The sequence below is a fragment of the Chlorocebus sabaeus genome, chromosome 12 (assembly GCF_047675955.1).
Source record: "Chlorocebus sabaeus isolate Y175 chromosome 12, mChlSab1.0.hap1, whole genome shotgun sequence".
NCBI lineage: Eukaryota > Metazoa > Chordata > Mammalia > Primates > Cercopithecidae > Chlorocebus > Chlorocebus sabaeus.
Window position 1 is genome coordinate 22,578,608 of NC_132915.1, and position 16,498 is coordinate 22,595,105.

At 37.2% G+C, this 16,498-nt stretch overlaps 1 protein-coding gene across 4 annotated transcripts in view; it reads left to right on the top strand.

The window, feature by feature from the left end:
- CARNMT1 (carnosine N-methyltransferase 1) overlaps positions 1 to 16,498 on the top strand; it is a 45,723-nt gene that overhangs the window by 14,640 nt on the left and 14,585 nt on the right. For all 4 annotated transcript variants that reach the window (XM_007969523.3, XM_037998497.2, XM_037998495.2 and 1 more), the window contains exons 4-5: positions 13,662 to 13,802; positions 14,754 to 14,932. In XM_007969523.3, the coding sequence (XP_007967714.2) occupies positions 13,662 to 13,802; positions 14,754 to 14,932 (320 nt within the window). The remainder of the gene's footprint in view (positions 1 to 13,661; positions 13,803 to 14,753; positions 14,933 to 16,498) is intronic.

Sequence of the window (16,498 nt, forward strand, 5' to 3'; positions counted from 1 at the left end):
CCCAGTTGAAGATTACTCTGTTATTTGGATGTATCATAGTTTATTCAACCAACTTTCTCCTACGTTAGGCTATTTAGGTAGTTGGCAGTATCCAGCAATTATACATAATGTTAAAATTAATAACTTTATGCATATGTATTTTTATATTATTGGAGGTATAACTTTAATTATTTAAAAATAACTTTATTTGATAATCTTTTAAAAAATCCATAATATAATTTCAGAACTAATTTATTCTGATTTCCCCTTACCAAATTTTAGAATATAAATAATGCCGAAGGATCTGTTTATTTTTCTTTGCAGCAGTTCCTGACCAGTCCATGGTGAGAAATACCAGTTGGCACTTAATTGCATCATAATAAATTATACCCAGTAAGGATGATTTTTCAGGTCTCAGTGCGTGGGTTATGGAAATTTTCCATCATGCATTTTTTTTCTGCTACAATTATAGGGCCTATATGTACTTATGAGAATTGGAGCTAATATCAAAGACAAAAAATGGTGGGGCCCTTTCCCCAACAGTCCACCAAGTTTTGAGGAAAAGAAGTATCAGTTGAAATAGCTCTGAAGAATTTATCTTCCTGGTTCTGATAAGTAGATCTCATGGTCTCTGATTTAACAATACATATAGATAAGATTTTTAAAAAACACAGTAACAACTTGAACTTTCCCGTGCAAACTCTGTAACCCACTGTCAACATGGTTCTGTATTTGGGCATGGATCATTCTGAAGCAAAATGCAGCTCTAATTTTTAAAAAACTCTTAAAACTTGAAGACCTGGCCAGGCGTGGTGGCTCACACCTATAATACCAGCACTTAGACTGAGCCAGATGGATCACTTGAGGTCAAGAGTTCAAGACCAGCCTGGCTAACATGGAGAAACCCCGTCTCTACTAAAAATACAAAAATTAGCTGGGCATGGTGGTGCACACCTGTCATCCTAGCTACTCGGGAATCTGAGGCAGGAGAATTGTTTGAACCCAGGTGGCAGAGGTTGCAGTGAGCCAAGATCGTGCCACTGAACTCCAGCCTGGTCAATAGAGCAAGGGCTGTCTCAAAGGAAAAAAAAAAAAACAAACAAACTTGAAGACCTTTGGTGCCTGGGCGCTTTTGACCCAGCATATTAATGTACCCTCAGAGCTCAGATATAAGTGATATTCAGTCATATCTCAAATGGTCAAGGATATATAGTATTTGGCATCAAGACCTTGAAGCTCACATTTGCTAGCAGAAAAATCCTTAGATAGTTCCTTTCATCGGGTATGTGTGCCGGAGAGTGTATCTTTAATTTAAATTCCTGGAAGTGGGATTGCTGCATAACACATTGATTTCAGTTTCTGTAGGTCAGGAGTCTAGGCTTGGCTTAACTGGTTCTTCTGGGTAGGAGCTTACAAGGCAGTGATGCAGATGTCTGCTGGGCTGTGTTTTCACCTGGAGACTTGACTGGGGAAGAATCTGTCACTCATGTTTCATTTTGTTTAACTGCAGTTGTAGTACTGAGGCAGAATTGTTTTCATTGTGACTGTAGGACTGAGGGTCTTAGCTGCTCTCTGTTTGTCAGTTGGAAGTCTGCCTCATCTCCTAGAGGCAACCCACAGTTCCTTGTCTTTCCCAAAAGGACCACTTCATCAAGCCAGCAAGGAGGGTGTCTATATCAAGCAAGCTGTCAACCGTCTTACAGTGTTGAACAGTCATAGAGCTGGGTGTCAAGGCTCATGTCTATAATCCCAGTACTTTGAGAGACCAAGATGGGAGAATCACTTGAGGCCAGGAATTCAAGACCAACTTGGGCAACGTAGTGAGACGTCATCTCTACTAAAAATTTAAAAATTAGCCAGGTGAGGTGGCATGCACCTGTATAGTCCTAGCTACTCTGGACTAGAGGGGATCATTTGAGCCCAGGAGTTCAAAGTTGCAGTGATAACATTACTGCATTCCATTCTGGGCAACAGAGCAAGAGCCTGTCTCAATAATAATAATAATGACAATCATAGGAGGGACATCTCATCACCTTTGCTATATTCTGTTGGTTAGAAGCAAGACATGGGGACCAGGAGGTAGGGAGCGTGGGAGTACCACTACAGGGCCTGCCTGCCATAGTCATTACTATATTCTTCTATAAGGGTTGTACCGTTTTTTCTGTTTACTGGCAATGTGTGAAAATGCCTGTTTATGCACAGCCCTAACAAATACTGTAGTTTTAAGCTTTTGACCTTTTGCCAGCCTGATGGCTGGGAAATTGTATATTTTCATAGTCTTAATTTGCATTTCTCTTATGAGTGAAACTGTCTTCATATGTTAAAGGGTCATGTTAAACTTTTTTTTTTATTTTGAGAATTATGCATTTCTCTTATGAGTGAAACTGTCTTCATATGTTAAAGGGTCATGTTAAACTTTTTTTTTTATTTTGAGAATTATATATTTATGTCTTTTCCCCTCAGTTTTTTATTGAGGCGAATTGCATGTAACAAAAGTAATCATTTAAAATAAATCAGTGGCATTCAGTACTTTCACAGTATTGTGCATCTACCACCACTGTGTAGGTCCAAAACATTTCATCAAACTGGAATAAAACCTCATACCCACTAAGCAGTTACTCCCCATTCTCCCCATTCTGCCTCCACCTTTTTTATTTAGCAGTTTGACTGTGAGGTGTCTTAAATGTGGTTTCCTTTGTATTTATCTTGCTTGGGGTTTGCTAATGTCTTGGGGTTTGGGTAGATCTATATCATCAATTCAGAAATGCTTTGCTATTATCTCTTCACATTATTTCTCTATCATTTTCTCTAATTATTTCTCTTCTGGTACTCCAGTTACATGTATATTAAGTATTAAACCATTTCATGTCATCTCTTAGGTTTCACATGACTCTTTCCATACACTCTTTCTCCTCCCAGCCCTTTATAGTATAATTTGGATAATTTCTGTTAAGCTAACTTCAACTTCACTGATTATTTATTATGCTAATCTGCTAAGTCCTTTGAAAGAGTTCTTGGCCTGGGGTGGTAACTCACACCTATAATCCCAGCACTTTGGGAGGCTGAGGTGAGTGGATCACTTGAGGTCAGGAGTTCAAGACCAGCCTGGCCAACATGATGAAACCCTGCCTCTACTAAAAATAGAAAAATTAGCTGGGTGTGGTGGTGTGCCCCTATAATCCCAGGTACTTGGGAGGCTGAGGCAGGAGAATCCCTTGAACCCAAGAGGCAGAGGTTGCAGTGAGCTGAGATCATGCCATTGCATTCTAGCCTGGGCAGCAAGAGCAAAACTCCATCTCAAAAAAAAAAAAGAATTTCTTCTTTCTTTCTTTCTTTTTTTAAATAAGAGAGTAAAAAAAAGAGTTTTTTTACTCTCTTATACTCATTTTTTGATTTTTTTTTTTTTAAATTTCTGGCACTTACATATATATCCACAGCCATACACATATACTCTCTGCTCTCTCTACCGAAATTCCTGTTTTGTATATGTGATCTACATTTTGCACTAGATGCTTTAACATACTTTTCATGGATATTTTAAAATCCCTACCTGATGATTCTTACATTCTGTTTGTGTGACTGTTTTCTTGAAGCCTTCCTTACAACAATGAGTTCCACATTATCTTGCTTCTTTGCATGTTTCTTAATTTTTTTTAATTGAATGCCAGACATTGTATGTAAAGGAATAGTAGACATTAAAGTAATATTAATGACCAGAAAAAAATCATTTCTCCTTAGTCTTATTAGGCCACTAGTGGGCTGGGGGGTGGGGGGAAGGGGTGGTGCTGACTGAATCATTAAGTGATTTTAATTTCTAGTATATTTGCATGTATTAGCTGCTTCTGATAATCACTTATTTGTCTATAAGTCTTGCATCTAGAAATATGGCAATGCAGGAATATTATTGCTTTCTGAGGTTTCATATGCATCTCACCTTTTATGTTTGATGATTTTAACATTTTTCCTGCATCAGAGTAGTAGGAATATCTTTGCAACGTTAAGAAATACTTGGTATGGGTTACTTACACCGAAAAAAAAAAAAGAAGTACTTGGGCTGGGCATGGTGGCAAACACCAGTAGTCCCAGCTACTCAGGAGGCTGAGGCAGGAGGATTGCTTGAGCCCAGGAGTTCAGGGGTGTAGTGTGCTGTGTGCTCTGATTGCACCTCTAATAGCCACTGCACCCCAGCCTGGGCAACATTGCAAAGACTTCTCTCTAAAGTTGAAAAGAATTTAAAAAATAAACTAAAGTTTTTATAGTTTTAATTCCCAAGTTTAGGTCTTTGATCCATTTTGATTTAATTTTTATATGTGATTAAGGTAGTAATCCAACTTCATTCTTTTGCATATGGATATCCAGTTTTTCCAGTACATTTGTTTAAAAAACAAAAACAAAAAGAAAGACTGTCCTTTCCCGATTGAATGGTCTCGGTAGACTTGTTGAAAATTAGTGGACCATATATGTGGGTTTTTTCTGTACTCTGTATTCTGTTTCATTGGTCTGTATGTTTATCCTTATGCCATAACATACTATTTTAATTGCCGTAGATTTATAAATTTCAAAGTCAGGAAGTGTGAGTCCTCCTTTGTTGTTTTTCAAGATTATTTTGGGGCCCTCTTGTAATTCTTGTGAATTTCAGGTTTTTTCATTTCTGCAGAAAAGGTTGTTGGAATTTTGATTAAGGATTGTGCTGAATATATAGATTGCTTTGGGTAGTACTGAGGTCTTGACAATGTTTTTTTTTTTTTTTTGAGACGGAGTCTTGCTCTGTCGCCCAGGCTGGAGTGCAGTGGCCGGATCTCAGCTCACTGCAAGCTCCGCCTCCCGGGTTTACGCCATTCTCCTGCCTCAGCCTCCCGAGTAGCGGGGACTACAGGCGCCCGCCACCTCGCCCGGCTAGTTTTTTGTGTTTTTAGTAGAGACGGGGTTTCACTGTGTTAGCCAGGATGGTCTCGATCTCCTGACCTTGTGATCCGCCCGTCTCGGCCTCCCAAAGTGCTGGGATTACAGGCTTGAGCCACCGCGCCCGGCCGACAATGTTAAATCTTACACATTATCACAGTATGTCTTTCCATCTATTTAGAGCTTAATTTCTCTCAGGAGTGTTTTGTAGTTTTCAGTGTATAGGTCTTTCACTTTGGTTAGATTTATTTGTATGTGGCCGGGCATGGTGGCTTATGCCTGTAATCCCAGCACTTTGGGAGGCCGAGGCAGGTGGATCACAGGGTCAGGAGTTCAAGACCAGCCTGGCCAACATGGTGAAACCCCATCTCTACTAAAATACAAAAAGTAGCTGGGCATGGTGGCATGCGCCTGTAATTGCAGGTACTTGGAAGGCTGAGGCAGAAGAATCGCTTGAACTCAGGAGGTGGAGGTTGCAGTGAGCCGAGATCGTGCCATTGCACTCCAGCCTAGGCAATAGAGTGAGATGCTGTCTCAAGAAAAAAAAAAAAAAGATTTATGTGTATGTATATAATTCCTTTAAATCAAACTTACCCAACCCATGGCCAGTGGGCTGCATGCGGCCCAGGACAGCTTTGAATGTGGCCCAGCACAAATTTGTAAACTTCCTTAAAACATTGTGAGGGTTTTTTTTATTTTTTATTTTTTTAAGTTCATTAGCTGCTGTTATTGTTATTTTATGTGTGGCCCAAGACAGTTCTTCCAGTGTGGCCCAGGGAAGCCAAAAGATTCGACATCCCTGTGTTAGATGCTATTATAAATGGAATTGCTTTCTTAATTTACTTTTCAGAATTTTTGTTGCTGGTGTAGTAGAAACACAACTGATTTTTGTGTGTTGTTCTTGTACCCTGTAATCTTGCTTTTTAGCTCTATTAACTTTCTTAGGGATACTTTGTGGATCACATTATGCAAAAAGAGATAGTTTTTACCTTTTCCTTTCCAATTTGAATGCCTTTTGTTTCCTTGTTTCTGTTCTTAGGGAGAAAGCTTTCAGTCTTTCATCATTGAGTAGCTGTGGGACTTTCATAAATACCCTTTATCATGTTGAAGAATTTTCTTAGTTTTTTTTTTTCTAAAGGCAGGATCTCACTCTGTCACCCAGGCTGGAGTGTAGTGGCATGATCTTGGCTCACTGCAACCTCTACCTCCTGGGTTCAAGCGATTCTCCTGCCTCAGCCTCCCGAGTAGCTGGGATTACAGGCGCCCACCACCACACCTGGCTAATTTTTGTATTTTCAGTAGAGACGGGGTTTCACCATATTGGTCAGGCTGATCTCAAACTCTTGACCTCAAGTGATCCGCCCACCTTGGCCTCCCAAAGTGCTGGGATTACAGGTGTGAGCCACCACACCCAGCCAAATTTTCTTAAGTTTTCTAAAGGTTTTTCTGATAGAGTGCTGAATTTTGTCAAATATCTTTTTTGCATCAGTTGAGATGATATATATATGTTTTTTCTTCCATTAATGTGATATATTTCATCAATTGATTTTCTTATGTTGAACCACCCTTGCATTCCTGGGATAAATTCCACTTGGTCGTGGTAAATAATCTTTTAAATAAATATTGTTGTTTCCAAAAAGATGTTATATTCTTAAAGTTTCTAGTTGGTATTCTCTCTCAATAGATATATTCAGTGCCCTGCTTTATAAAGTAATAGATACTAGTTTAATACTTTCTATAAAGTCCAGGTATACCTCAAAATTCAAAATATCTGTTGTTGAAATATATGTAGGTTTTAATTGATAAGGCTTTTAATAGAAATGTACCAAAGTTTGAGTGAATGTTGGAGGCTGAATGTGAAATGTTTATATCAACATCATTTCGGGCACTTAAAACATGACTTTGTTTAGACTCAGTGATTATAGAATCATGTATGAGACCATTAATTAGTATAATAGTATCAGCAATACTAAAAGGGCATGCCATTGTTAAAGATGATTAGTAAAGTAGCACACACTGTTACTTTCCATTGTTACTGTTACTTGATAAAATGTACACTGGTGAGGAAAGGATGAGTTAACTCTAAATGGTAACAATAGGTTATTTTTTAAATAAAAATAATTTAAAACCATTCTAAATAAGTGAAACATTTTACAGGATTTAAAACTTAAAAGGTTTCAAGGGATATATACTCTCCTTCCCATAACTGTTCTTCATAACTGTTCCTCAGTTACCCAGTTTCCTTTCCTGAAAGTAATTGTTATAAAAGTGGATAGGTATATATAAACTTTAAATGAAGTACCCTGAAATGTAATATCTATTGCACTGTTTTTGGGTTATATTTCTTTGTATGTTACTTGTTTTACTTACTTGATTTAGATTGATTTCCTTATAGTAGATAAGGTAAGCTATCAAAAAAACCTAAACAGGAAACCTAATAAAACACAGTAAAGGCTGCATCCATATTGAAATCATAGCTATGCCAGAATAAGTAAAGCCTAGAGCCTGGAAAAGGGGTATTAGGCCGGGTGTGGTGGCTCATGCCTGTAATCCCGGCACTTTGGGAGGCCAAGATGGGTGGAACACTTGGGGTCAGGAGTTCAAGACCACCCTGTCCAACACGGTGAGACCCCGCCTCTACTAAAAATACAAAAATTAACTGGGTGTGGTGGTGCACACTTGTAATCCCAGTTACCTGGGAGGCCAAGGCAGGAGAATCGCTTGAACCTGGGAGGTGGAGGTTGCAGTGAGCCGAGATCGAGCTACTGCACTCCAACCTGAGCAACAGAGTGAGACTCCATCTCAAAAAAAAAGAAAAAAAAAAAAGAAAGAAAAGGGTCATTAATTGTAGCCCTTCAGAATCCAGGTTGATGCTAGATAAATTCTGGTCAACTTTATGTCTTTCAGATAAATTTCTAGGACTCTGTTTATGCCACAGTAAGTACCTGGGGAATTTAATGTCTTTATACTCAGGCTGGAGTTAACACAAATTTATGTCAGCTAGCCTTTTATTGTGTGTGTGTGTGTGTGTGTGTGTGTGTGTGTGTGTGTGTTTAAATTTCAATTTCACTGAAGGCCTTTTCTGATTGAACTGCCTATAGAAGAACATATACTTAATGAAATATGTGTAGAATTAACTATATTTGTGGTCATTAAAATATTTTTCCTAAGGAAACACATACATCAGTTTCTCCAATTTGTCTATGTTTAGAGTTTTTAATATGCCTGAGTTTGCAAGCACAAGCAGCTTTGAAGCCACAGATTGACTTGCTTTTGTGTAGAGTCTGTTTGTTAATTAGGGAAATGCTGTTTTCGTTGTGCTGAATGCCAAATACTTCAGTAGTTATTATCCTCTGGTTTGTTTTTGTTTTAAATAGGATTTGAACACTAGTGAGCAGTTGCTTATTGAAATTTACAATATATATGTTTTTAATTTAAAGAATGAGCTTAGGATTTAAACCTTTTTCTCACATGTGAGCATAAACATAATGTAATAACTCTTCTTAATTGATGGTCAGACCAGTATGTATTGAGATTTTTTAAAAAAATTTTCCAAGTGAATGTCTAATCATTTAAATATAAGAATTCAGTGTTGTAAAGCTTATAGTAGGTAAGGAAATATAGATTCTTAAGTTTGCATCCTGTCTGGAAGGAAGGCTAACATGTCAAATCACATTTTTTGAGTCTAAAAGTTGCTGGACTATATTTTTTAGATCTTGATTTCATTAGCCCCTTCAATTTTAGAAGACTTTGAAGTGATTTGTGGGGGGAAATCTGTTATTTCTTTTCATTTTAATATATATACACAAACACACCAAAAAGATACTGATGCACTACTGACTGGTTGAATTCATTTTTTCTTTTATATAGTTGAGCATTAGGAAAAAAATACTCTGAGCTCTAAAGAAGCATTTTTTTCCCACTTAAGATAAAATAAATAATGTAAATTATAGTTCATGAAAAGATTATTTTAGCTAGGAGAACTCATTTTAAAAAATAAAATGGAGGAAATTGGAGGAAATGTAGACTGCCAAATAGTGCAGGTGGTAGTTTGGAGACTAAAGATAGATTTCTCCCTCATCCCGAAAGCCCTCCTAGACCAAAGACAAGTATGTGTTTCATATTTCTTTCATGTCAAGATTTCAAGTGCTTACATATCTAGAGGAATAACACAGTAGAAAACCACCCAGCATTCATAACCCAGTAGACAAATGCTGTAAATAAATCACAGAAAAAGGTATACAGGACACTCAATCTCATAAGGAAATGCAAATGTAAAAACCACCTTAAGATGCCATTTTTTACTTACTGTAAAGGTTTAAAAGTTAGATAACTATTAGTGAAGGTGTGAGGAAGCATAAATACGTTGCTGGTGGAAGAATAAATTAGCAAAAAATTACGTAGAACAATTTGGCTTATTTGTCAAAATTCAAATGCAAATCTTGGCCAGGTGCTATGGCTCACGCCTGTAATCCCAGCACTTTGGAAGGCTGGAGTAGGTGGATCACCTGAGGTCAGGAGTTCAAGACCAGCCTCGCTAACATGCGAAACCTGTCTCTACTAATAATATAAAAAATTAGCTGGGTGTGGTGGCATGGGCCTGTAGTCCCAGCTATTCAGGAGGCTGAGGCAGGAGAATCACTTTAACCCTGGAGGCGGAGGTTGCAGTGAGTCAAGATCGTGCCACTGCACTCTAGCCTGGGCGACAGAGCGAGACTTTGTCTCATAACAAAACAAAACAAAAAACAAATGCATATCTTGATTCTTGAAGTTCAATTTAAGGGAAGTTGTTCTACACATATATTTCTGCCTCTGAAAGTTATTCATGCCACTACATTAGTGTAGTGTGGGAAGTACAATTTTTCAAAATAAAAAGGAGTTATTCATTCTAAGGGTATTAGTTTTAACATTATGATAATGAAAGATTGGAAACAATGTAAATGTCCTTAATTAGGAGATTTTGATAAATTATGTTACAGTCATGCAGTGAGTTAAGGAAGCTCTGTGTACTGCTATGAAAGAGATTTGGGGTACTGTATTAGATCAGGGGTTGGCAGATGTTTTCTTGAAGTGCCAGACAGTAAATGTTTTAGGCTTTGCCGGCAATGTGTTCTATTGAGACTGCTTAGCGCCTTGTAGGAATGTAGCAATAAACAATTCTTAGATGAGTGAGTATGGCTGTGTTTCAGTAAAACTTCATTTACAGTGACAGGTGACTCGCCTGCAAGCCATAGTTGTGGTACGTGTTAAGTGAATGATGCACAGTGAAGAACCTTGGTATGTAAACTATAATAGAAGTATGAATGAATTGTTGAAAGCATAGAGAAGAGAGTTCAGGGAACTTTGCCTGGGATATTTAGGAAATATAGATGAAGTGATAATTTATAATGATAAGGTAATAATTTGAGTTTCTGTGGGTAAAAGCTCTAAAGATTAACATGAGAAAGTCTTTTCGGGGATCAGTGAGAAGTTATCTGGCTGAAATAAAGAGTTCTTTGTTGGGAGTTGATGAAGAGGTAAGTTAGGAGGTGTTAAACACTCTTATTTATAGTCCATTTTCTATGATGAATAAAAAAAATTTTGGCTGGGTGTGGTGGCTCATGCCTGTAATCCCAGCACTTTGGGAGGCCATGGTGGGTAGGTTGCTTGAGCCCCTCAGGAGTTCAAGACCAGCCTGGGCAACACGGCGAAACCCCATCTCTTAAAAAATATAAAAATTAGCTGAGCATGGTGGCACACACCTGTAGTCCCAGCCACTTGGGAGGCTGAGGCAGGAGGATCGTCTGAGCCTGGGAGGCAGAGGTTGTAGTGACCCGAGATGGCACTATTGCACTCCAGCCTGGGCAACAGAGCAAGACTATCTCAAATTTAAAAAAAAAAAAAAAAAGAACTTCAATACTAGCTCTGTTAAACCTTGACATTTTGCCATATTTGCTTTAGATATTTTTTTCATATTTAAAAAAATGTTTTTTGACTGCTTTGGCAGAGCAGGGCTACGCCACAGGCAGTGTGCTCAGGGCAGCCATATTTTTTAAAAGAAGCAATTTTGTTTTTATTTTAAAAATTTTGATGTAATAGATTATTAATGAGATATTTTTCATTACTTTTTATACTGTCTTTAAATTTGGTGTTTATTTTACACTTACAGCACATCTCAATTTGCACTAACCACATTTTAAGTGTTCAGTAGCCACATGTAGTTAGTGGCTTTTACTGTACTGTACTGTTTGACAGTATTCTACTGTGATTCAAAGAGAACCACTGTAGGTACTTAAAAGTTGTATTTACTTCTACCACTAGGGGTCAGCCAAGTGTCATAATATTGACCCAACAAGACAGCATTTTGTGTTGGAGTTTTAAAATTTACAACTGCAGTGCAAAGATCGTTCTGTGTGCAACAAAGGAAACCTCTATCAAGAGCAATATTTACTGCTGGTGAAAAAGCTGGAGCAGAGAGGGTGATGGAAATGTGATCTGTGGCCTCTTTAGACACATGGGCTCCATGTCCTTACAGATGTATCCTTTCTTCTCCATTCCCGTTTGTCTTAAATAAACTGTTGAAACTTTTCCTCCTGTTATTAGGGAGATCACATTTGTAGTAAATGTACTGCTTCTCTGTATTTGTACCTTATTAACTAGGTAAACTTGTTGGCTTATTTTCGCTAAGAATCTCAAGTAGGCACCATTTGATTACTGAGCCACATACTGTATGCCTCTCTATTCCTGCTTAAAAAACAGTTCAGCCTGGTTTAAGGTTGTCTCACCATTAAGGTCTGTATTAGATTTATATTTCTTGTTCTCCACAGAAATGACCTCATAGAAATGCCCTAGACTTTATGCGGATTCATAGCAGAAATTCCCACTTAGAGTGCCTTAGTTTCATACACATCATAGTTAGAGGAACTTTTTATTATGCTGTTAATATCCCTTGTGTGAAGACCAAATGAAGAAAATCTAGCTAAGAACAAAGACTTAGGGAAAAATTTTCTCCATCTTACCCATTCATTGCATAGTTCTTGATCATTTTTTCAGTTCTAGAGGGTTTGTTTTAATGCATTTCTTACATGTCCACTTCCTCTTTGTCATAATGCCAGTAATTTAGATCTATATTAGTGTCTGTTAACTCTTAAGATAGGACTTTGATGTATTCTGCATTCTGTGACTTGATGATAGCCTTTCAATAGCAGTTTTAATACAAGGTACTGTTAATATATTTTCTGCCATTAGGTTGAGGTAGAGAGTTCTGTGGTTTTGTTTAGTTAAGGATAATTTGGTAAAATCAGTCATTAAGTTAACTTTCCATAAGTTAGCAAAATAATTGTTGTTAACATTATTGGCACAGCTTTCCCTTCAGGGTAGCATAATTTCTAACTTCTGTGTGGTAATATTTTACTGGGGTCATCAGCCATTTGGAAATTGATTGCTGGTTATTTTTATATAAATATTTAAATACTATATGAATTTACTTCCAAATCCTTTTGCTTTCTGTTGCATGACTTTGATCAGATAATTAAAAAAAAAAAAAATTCTAAGCTGAGAACAGCCACTTGCTGGGGTAGGGCTGGAAATGCATGTTATGATTGGGCAGATGGGAACTGAGAAAAGAAAGGTAATTCTGCAGAGTAGGGGTTTTGGTGGGCCTGGTAGGGAGTGAGAAGTGAGAGAGCATTAGGTCTGAGTAGCAGGCCATCATGGCAGGTCCCTTATATAAGGAATAGCACCAGAGTCCTAGAGCTATGAGTTTTCAAAAGCCCCATAGTGTTCTTTTTTATTTTGAAGTGTGACATGCAAAGGTTATATGGGCTGCTAGTAAAGTGCCCTGTTGCTGCTTGGAGCATGCCAAACTTAAAGGCCATGTAGTTAAAGATAAAAAATAATTAGTAGGAGTAGATTTGGAAATTGGATTTGATTTGTGAACCAAATTTAGGAAATACAGTAGTGAAGTTTCTTTTTACTTGACGTGATATTAGCTGATTGTATACATTTTCCTTTGGCTTCTTATAAGACTACAATTTTAGTTTCCTCGGGATTATACTGATTTGCCAAAATTCCTAAGAAAAAGCCTTGTTTTGGTAAAGCTTTTAGTGGTTTGAAAGTGGAATGATGGATCTTATGTGAAGGAAATATGTAATGGCAGTGTGGTGCTAGTAGGTAGAGATCAGTTTGGTTGTGAACCTCTGGTTTGGTGTAATATATTTGTAATCATGTATGTTTAATTAGAGGGCCGTTTCCCAATTCCCCCATGAAAATATCCCCTCCCTCACATTCTTGTCAACTAAAATATATAAGGATTTAGAGATATACCCGACACATTAAACTCTACATCTGTTTAATCTAACATAAACAATTGGGTTACATATGCAATTCAGAAATAAAGTTATGTTGTATTTATTGTCCCGTATGATGAAGTACTTTTGTTCAGACTCTTCATGTGTAATTGGGATCCCTTGGAATAATTTGTTTTTCTAAGATGGTTGTTCAGGGTGTCAGCTTATTAGGAATATGAGTGACTTTATAAGTCTTCAGATGTAAGGGGACTCCTTTTTTCTGAAAAATAATTTTTGAGGGCTAAAACCCTCATTTGATACCAGAACATACATAATAATTCCTTATACCTCTTATTTTTGATATTTAGAAGTATTTCTTGATTGTGAGAAGTCAGAGTTTTAGTGAGCTTATTCTTATTGAGTAAATGAGTAAGTTTTTAGTTGTTAATATGGATTTTGTCTTTTTCTTTTTTTCTTTGAGGGGTTGGACATAATTGCCTTATTTCATTTCAGGGATCCTTCTAAAGTAAATATTCTGGTACCTGGTGCTGGACTAGGAAGACTGGCCTGGGAAATAGCTATGCTAGGTTATGCTTGTCAAGGAAATGAATGGAGTTTTTTTATGCTCTTTTCTTCCAACTTTGTACTCAACAGGTATTTAATTTATTTTTTGCTGGAAATAGTAATTTCTCAGAATCAGATTGACTTACCTATTTTCTTGAACAATTTTGAATTTGAAGATAAGTACATAGCATTTGATTATTGTATCTATCACAAATGTTTCTTATGTTAAAATCAAAGTACTTGTACAAATTATCACTTGAACCAATTGCCTAGTTATTGGAATGTTGAAACAGGATGGGTAAGTGACTTTATAGAAGGTGACTGGGCATTCCATGAAATGATTTCTGTACAAAATCTTCAGGACTAAGTATGAACCAGGAAGGAGTATTTTTAAATTTATTCCTTAAGCTTCTTTACCTCCTTGTTTCTTTAGTTAAATAAGAGTTTAGTTTAGCAATTATAACTTTTTCTCCTTAATCAAGTTCTTATAAAATGGCCAAGTATGCTCTCATGACTGAGTTGGAAAGATCTCTCAGAACTTGTGTGGCCTCTTTTGGAAGGCAGTGGAAAAGAATTGTTATTTTTAAAGCCAGAAGATGTACATTGAGTAGCTGCCTTGTTTAAATAATATGTTGTCTCGGATGGCAGTATGAGTTTTAGGGGGTTGGTGAAAAAGGGAAAAAGAAGAGGGTTATACAAAAAATAGATCGCAAACTGTTTTAGTTGAAACCAGTACCATTTTAAAAAACCTTGTTGGACTGTTTTAGTTGGTTTTGAAGTTTAGAAATACATTTTTAAAAATTTGAATGAACAGCAAATTTATATCTTTGAATTTACTTTTTTTCTGTCTTTAATCCATAATTGGTTGCTCATCTACATGTATATGTACATTTTCAGATAATTAGGGAAGCTGTAATAGTGACTCTTTAAATATTAATTTTATGTGCAAATCTTCAGTTAAACAGTATATTTTAGCATTTAAAGTGGATTTTCTTGGTAAAATATTTAGTTAACACCTGATTTTATACTCATATTTTGCAGATGTTCTGAAATTAATAAATACAAACTTTATCCTTGGATCCATCAGTTTAGCAATAACCGGAGATCAGCTGATCAGATTCGACCTATCTTTTTCCCTGATGTTGACCCCCACAGTCTTCCTCCTGGTTCTAACTTTTCTATGACAGCAGGAGATTTTCAAGAGATTTATTCAGAATGCAGTAAGTCAAAATCAAGCATTTAAAAAGTCTTGTTCTTTATTCTAAATTTAATGAGCCAATTTTATCCTAAGCCAAGGTTTAGATCATTTATTTTGACGGTAGAACATAAGGCATACGTCAGTGTCAATTTAGAATGTTTTTCAAGGTCATGTACAAGACAGTGATAGGAAATAAGAAGTGTAAGATATCTACAGTCAAGAAATTTAGATATGGGCCCTATTGGGCCCATTAATACTAAGAGATACCATGTAAACAAAGTTTAAATGAGTAATGAATACCAAAAAAATGAAAGGTTATTAGTGTAAGAAGGAAGCTGTTCACAGTGAGGCTATGACTTGAAGGTTGAGAGAAATAGCATTTGAGGCAGACAGAAGTACCAAGATATGAATAAGGTGATTGGGGATGGCAGCACAGCTGTACTGTCAGGGAAAGGAAATATTTAATGGGAGATTTAATGGGATTTAATGGGAGCTATTGCTAGAAAAGTAAATTTGTTCCAGATCATGGAGGACTTTTATAGTCAGGCTGCGCAGTTGACTTCAACCTGGCAAACTGTTGAAGAAATCTGAGCTAGGCATGAGAGAAAGGGAGATGATAATTGGGAAAGAGGAGAGGGAGATTGGCAGTAAAAGGAAAACAAAATAGAATAGTGAGGGTTCAGCAAGATCATTGAGTCAATAGGTATTTGTTGAGCACCTACTAAGTACCAGGTATGTTCTAGGTGTCAAAAGAGAACAGTGAACAAAACAAAGTCCCTGTCCACAGAGAACGTCTATTCTAATAGAGAAAGTGAGGCAATAACAAATCTAATATTGTAAGGAAGAAAAAATAAGGCAGGGAAGAGGGGTTACAGAGTGACTGGGGAGAGGCTGCTGCTTTATATAGAGTTGTCAGGGAAAGCCTTTTAGAGTAGAAACTAAAAAAGAAAAAATGTGTGGCAGAGTACCTTGAAAGAGTACAGAGGCAAACCACTGAGATATTTGAAGGGAAAATGTTGCAGATGGGGAATGGCAAGGGAAGAGGAATACGGAGTATAGAGAGTACTTGCTCTGCTCAAGGAGAAGCTAGGCTGTAGTAAGCAGTGGGTACAGTGGTGAGAGGTCAGCCTTGAGAAGATTTGATGAGGCAAACTTGTTGGCAGGCAGGCCATAGCAAGGACTTGGAATTGTACTCAGAGAAACAGGATGCCATTGGAGGGCTTGAAGCAGGGGCAACAACAACACATTGTTTTTATTTATTTATTTATTTTACAACATAGAAAGTTTTTGTTTATTTTTCTCTGAACTCTGAGAATGGGACAACTTGTACTCTGAAGGAAGAAAGGGAGAGATGGAAGATGTTAGGTGTTGTGAATAAGGAATGAAATATTGGAAAACATCACTTAGGCAAGTAAAAGTCCCCTTTTTCTGGGGCAAGGTTTGAGAGAACAGATGATGAAGGTAATCCTCCATGGGATCAAGTGACTTTATTGCACCAGCATTTGTGTAGACACCATACCTCCTAGCGGCAAATGGTGTTCTCTGGTGGGTTCCCACCCACTGCTTCTGCCTGCCCCTGGCTCCCCTT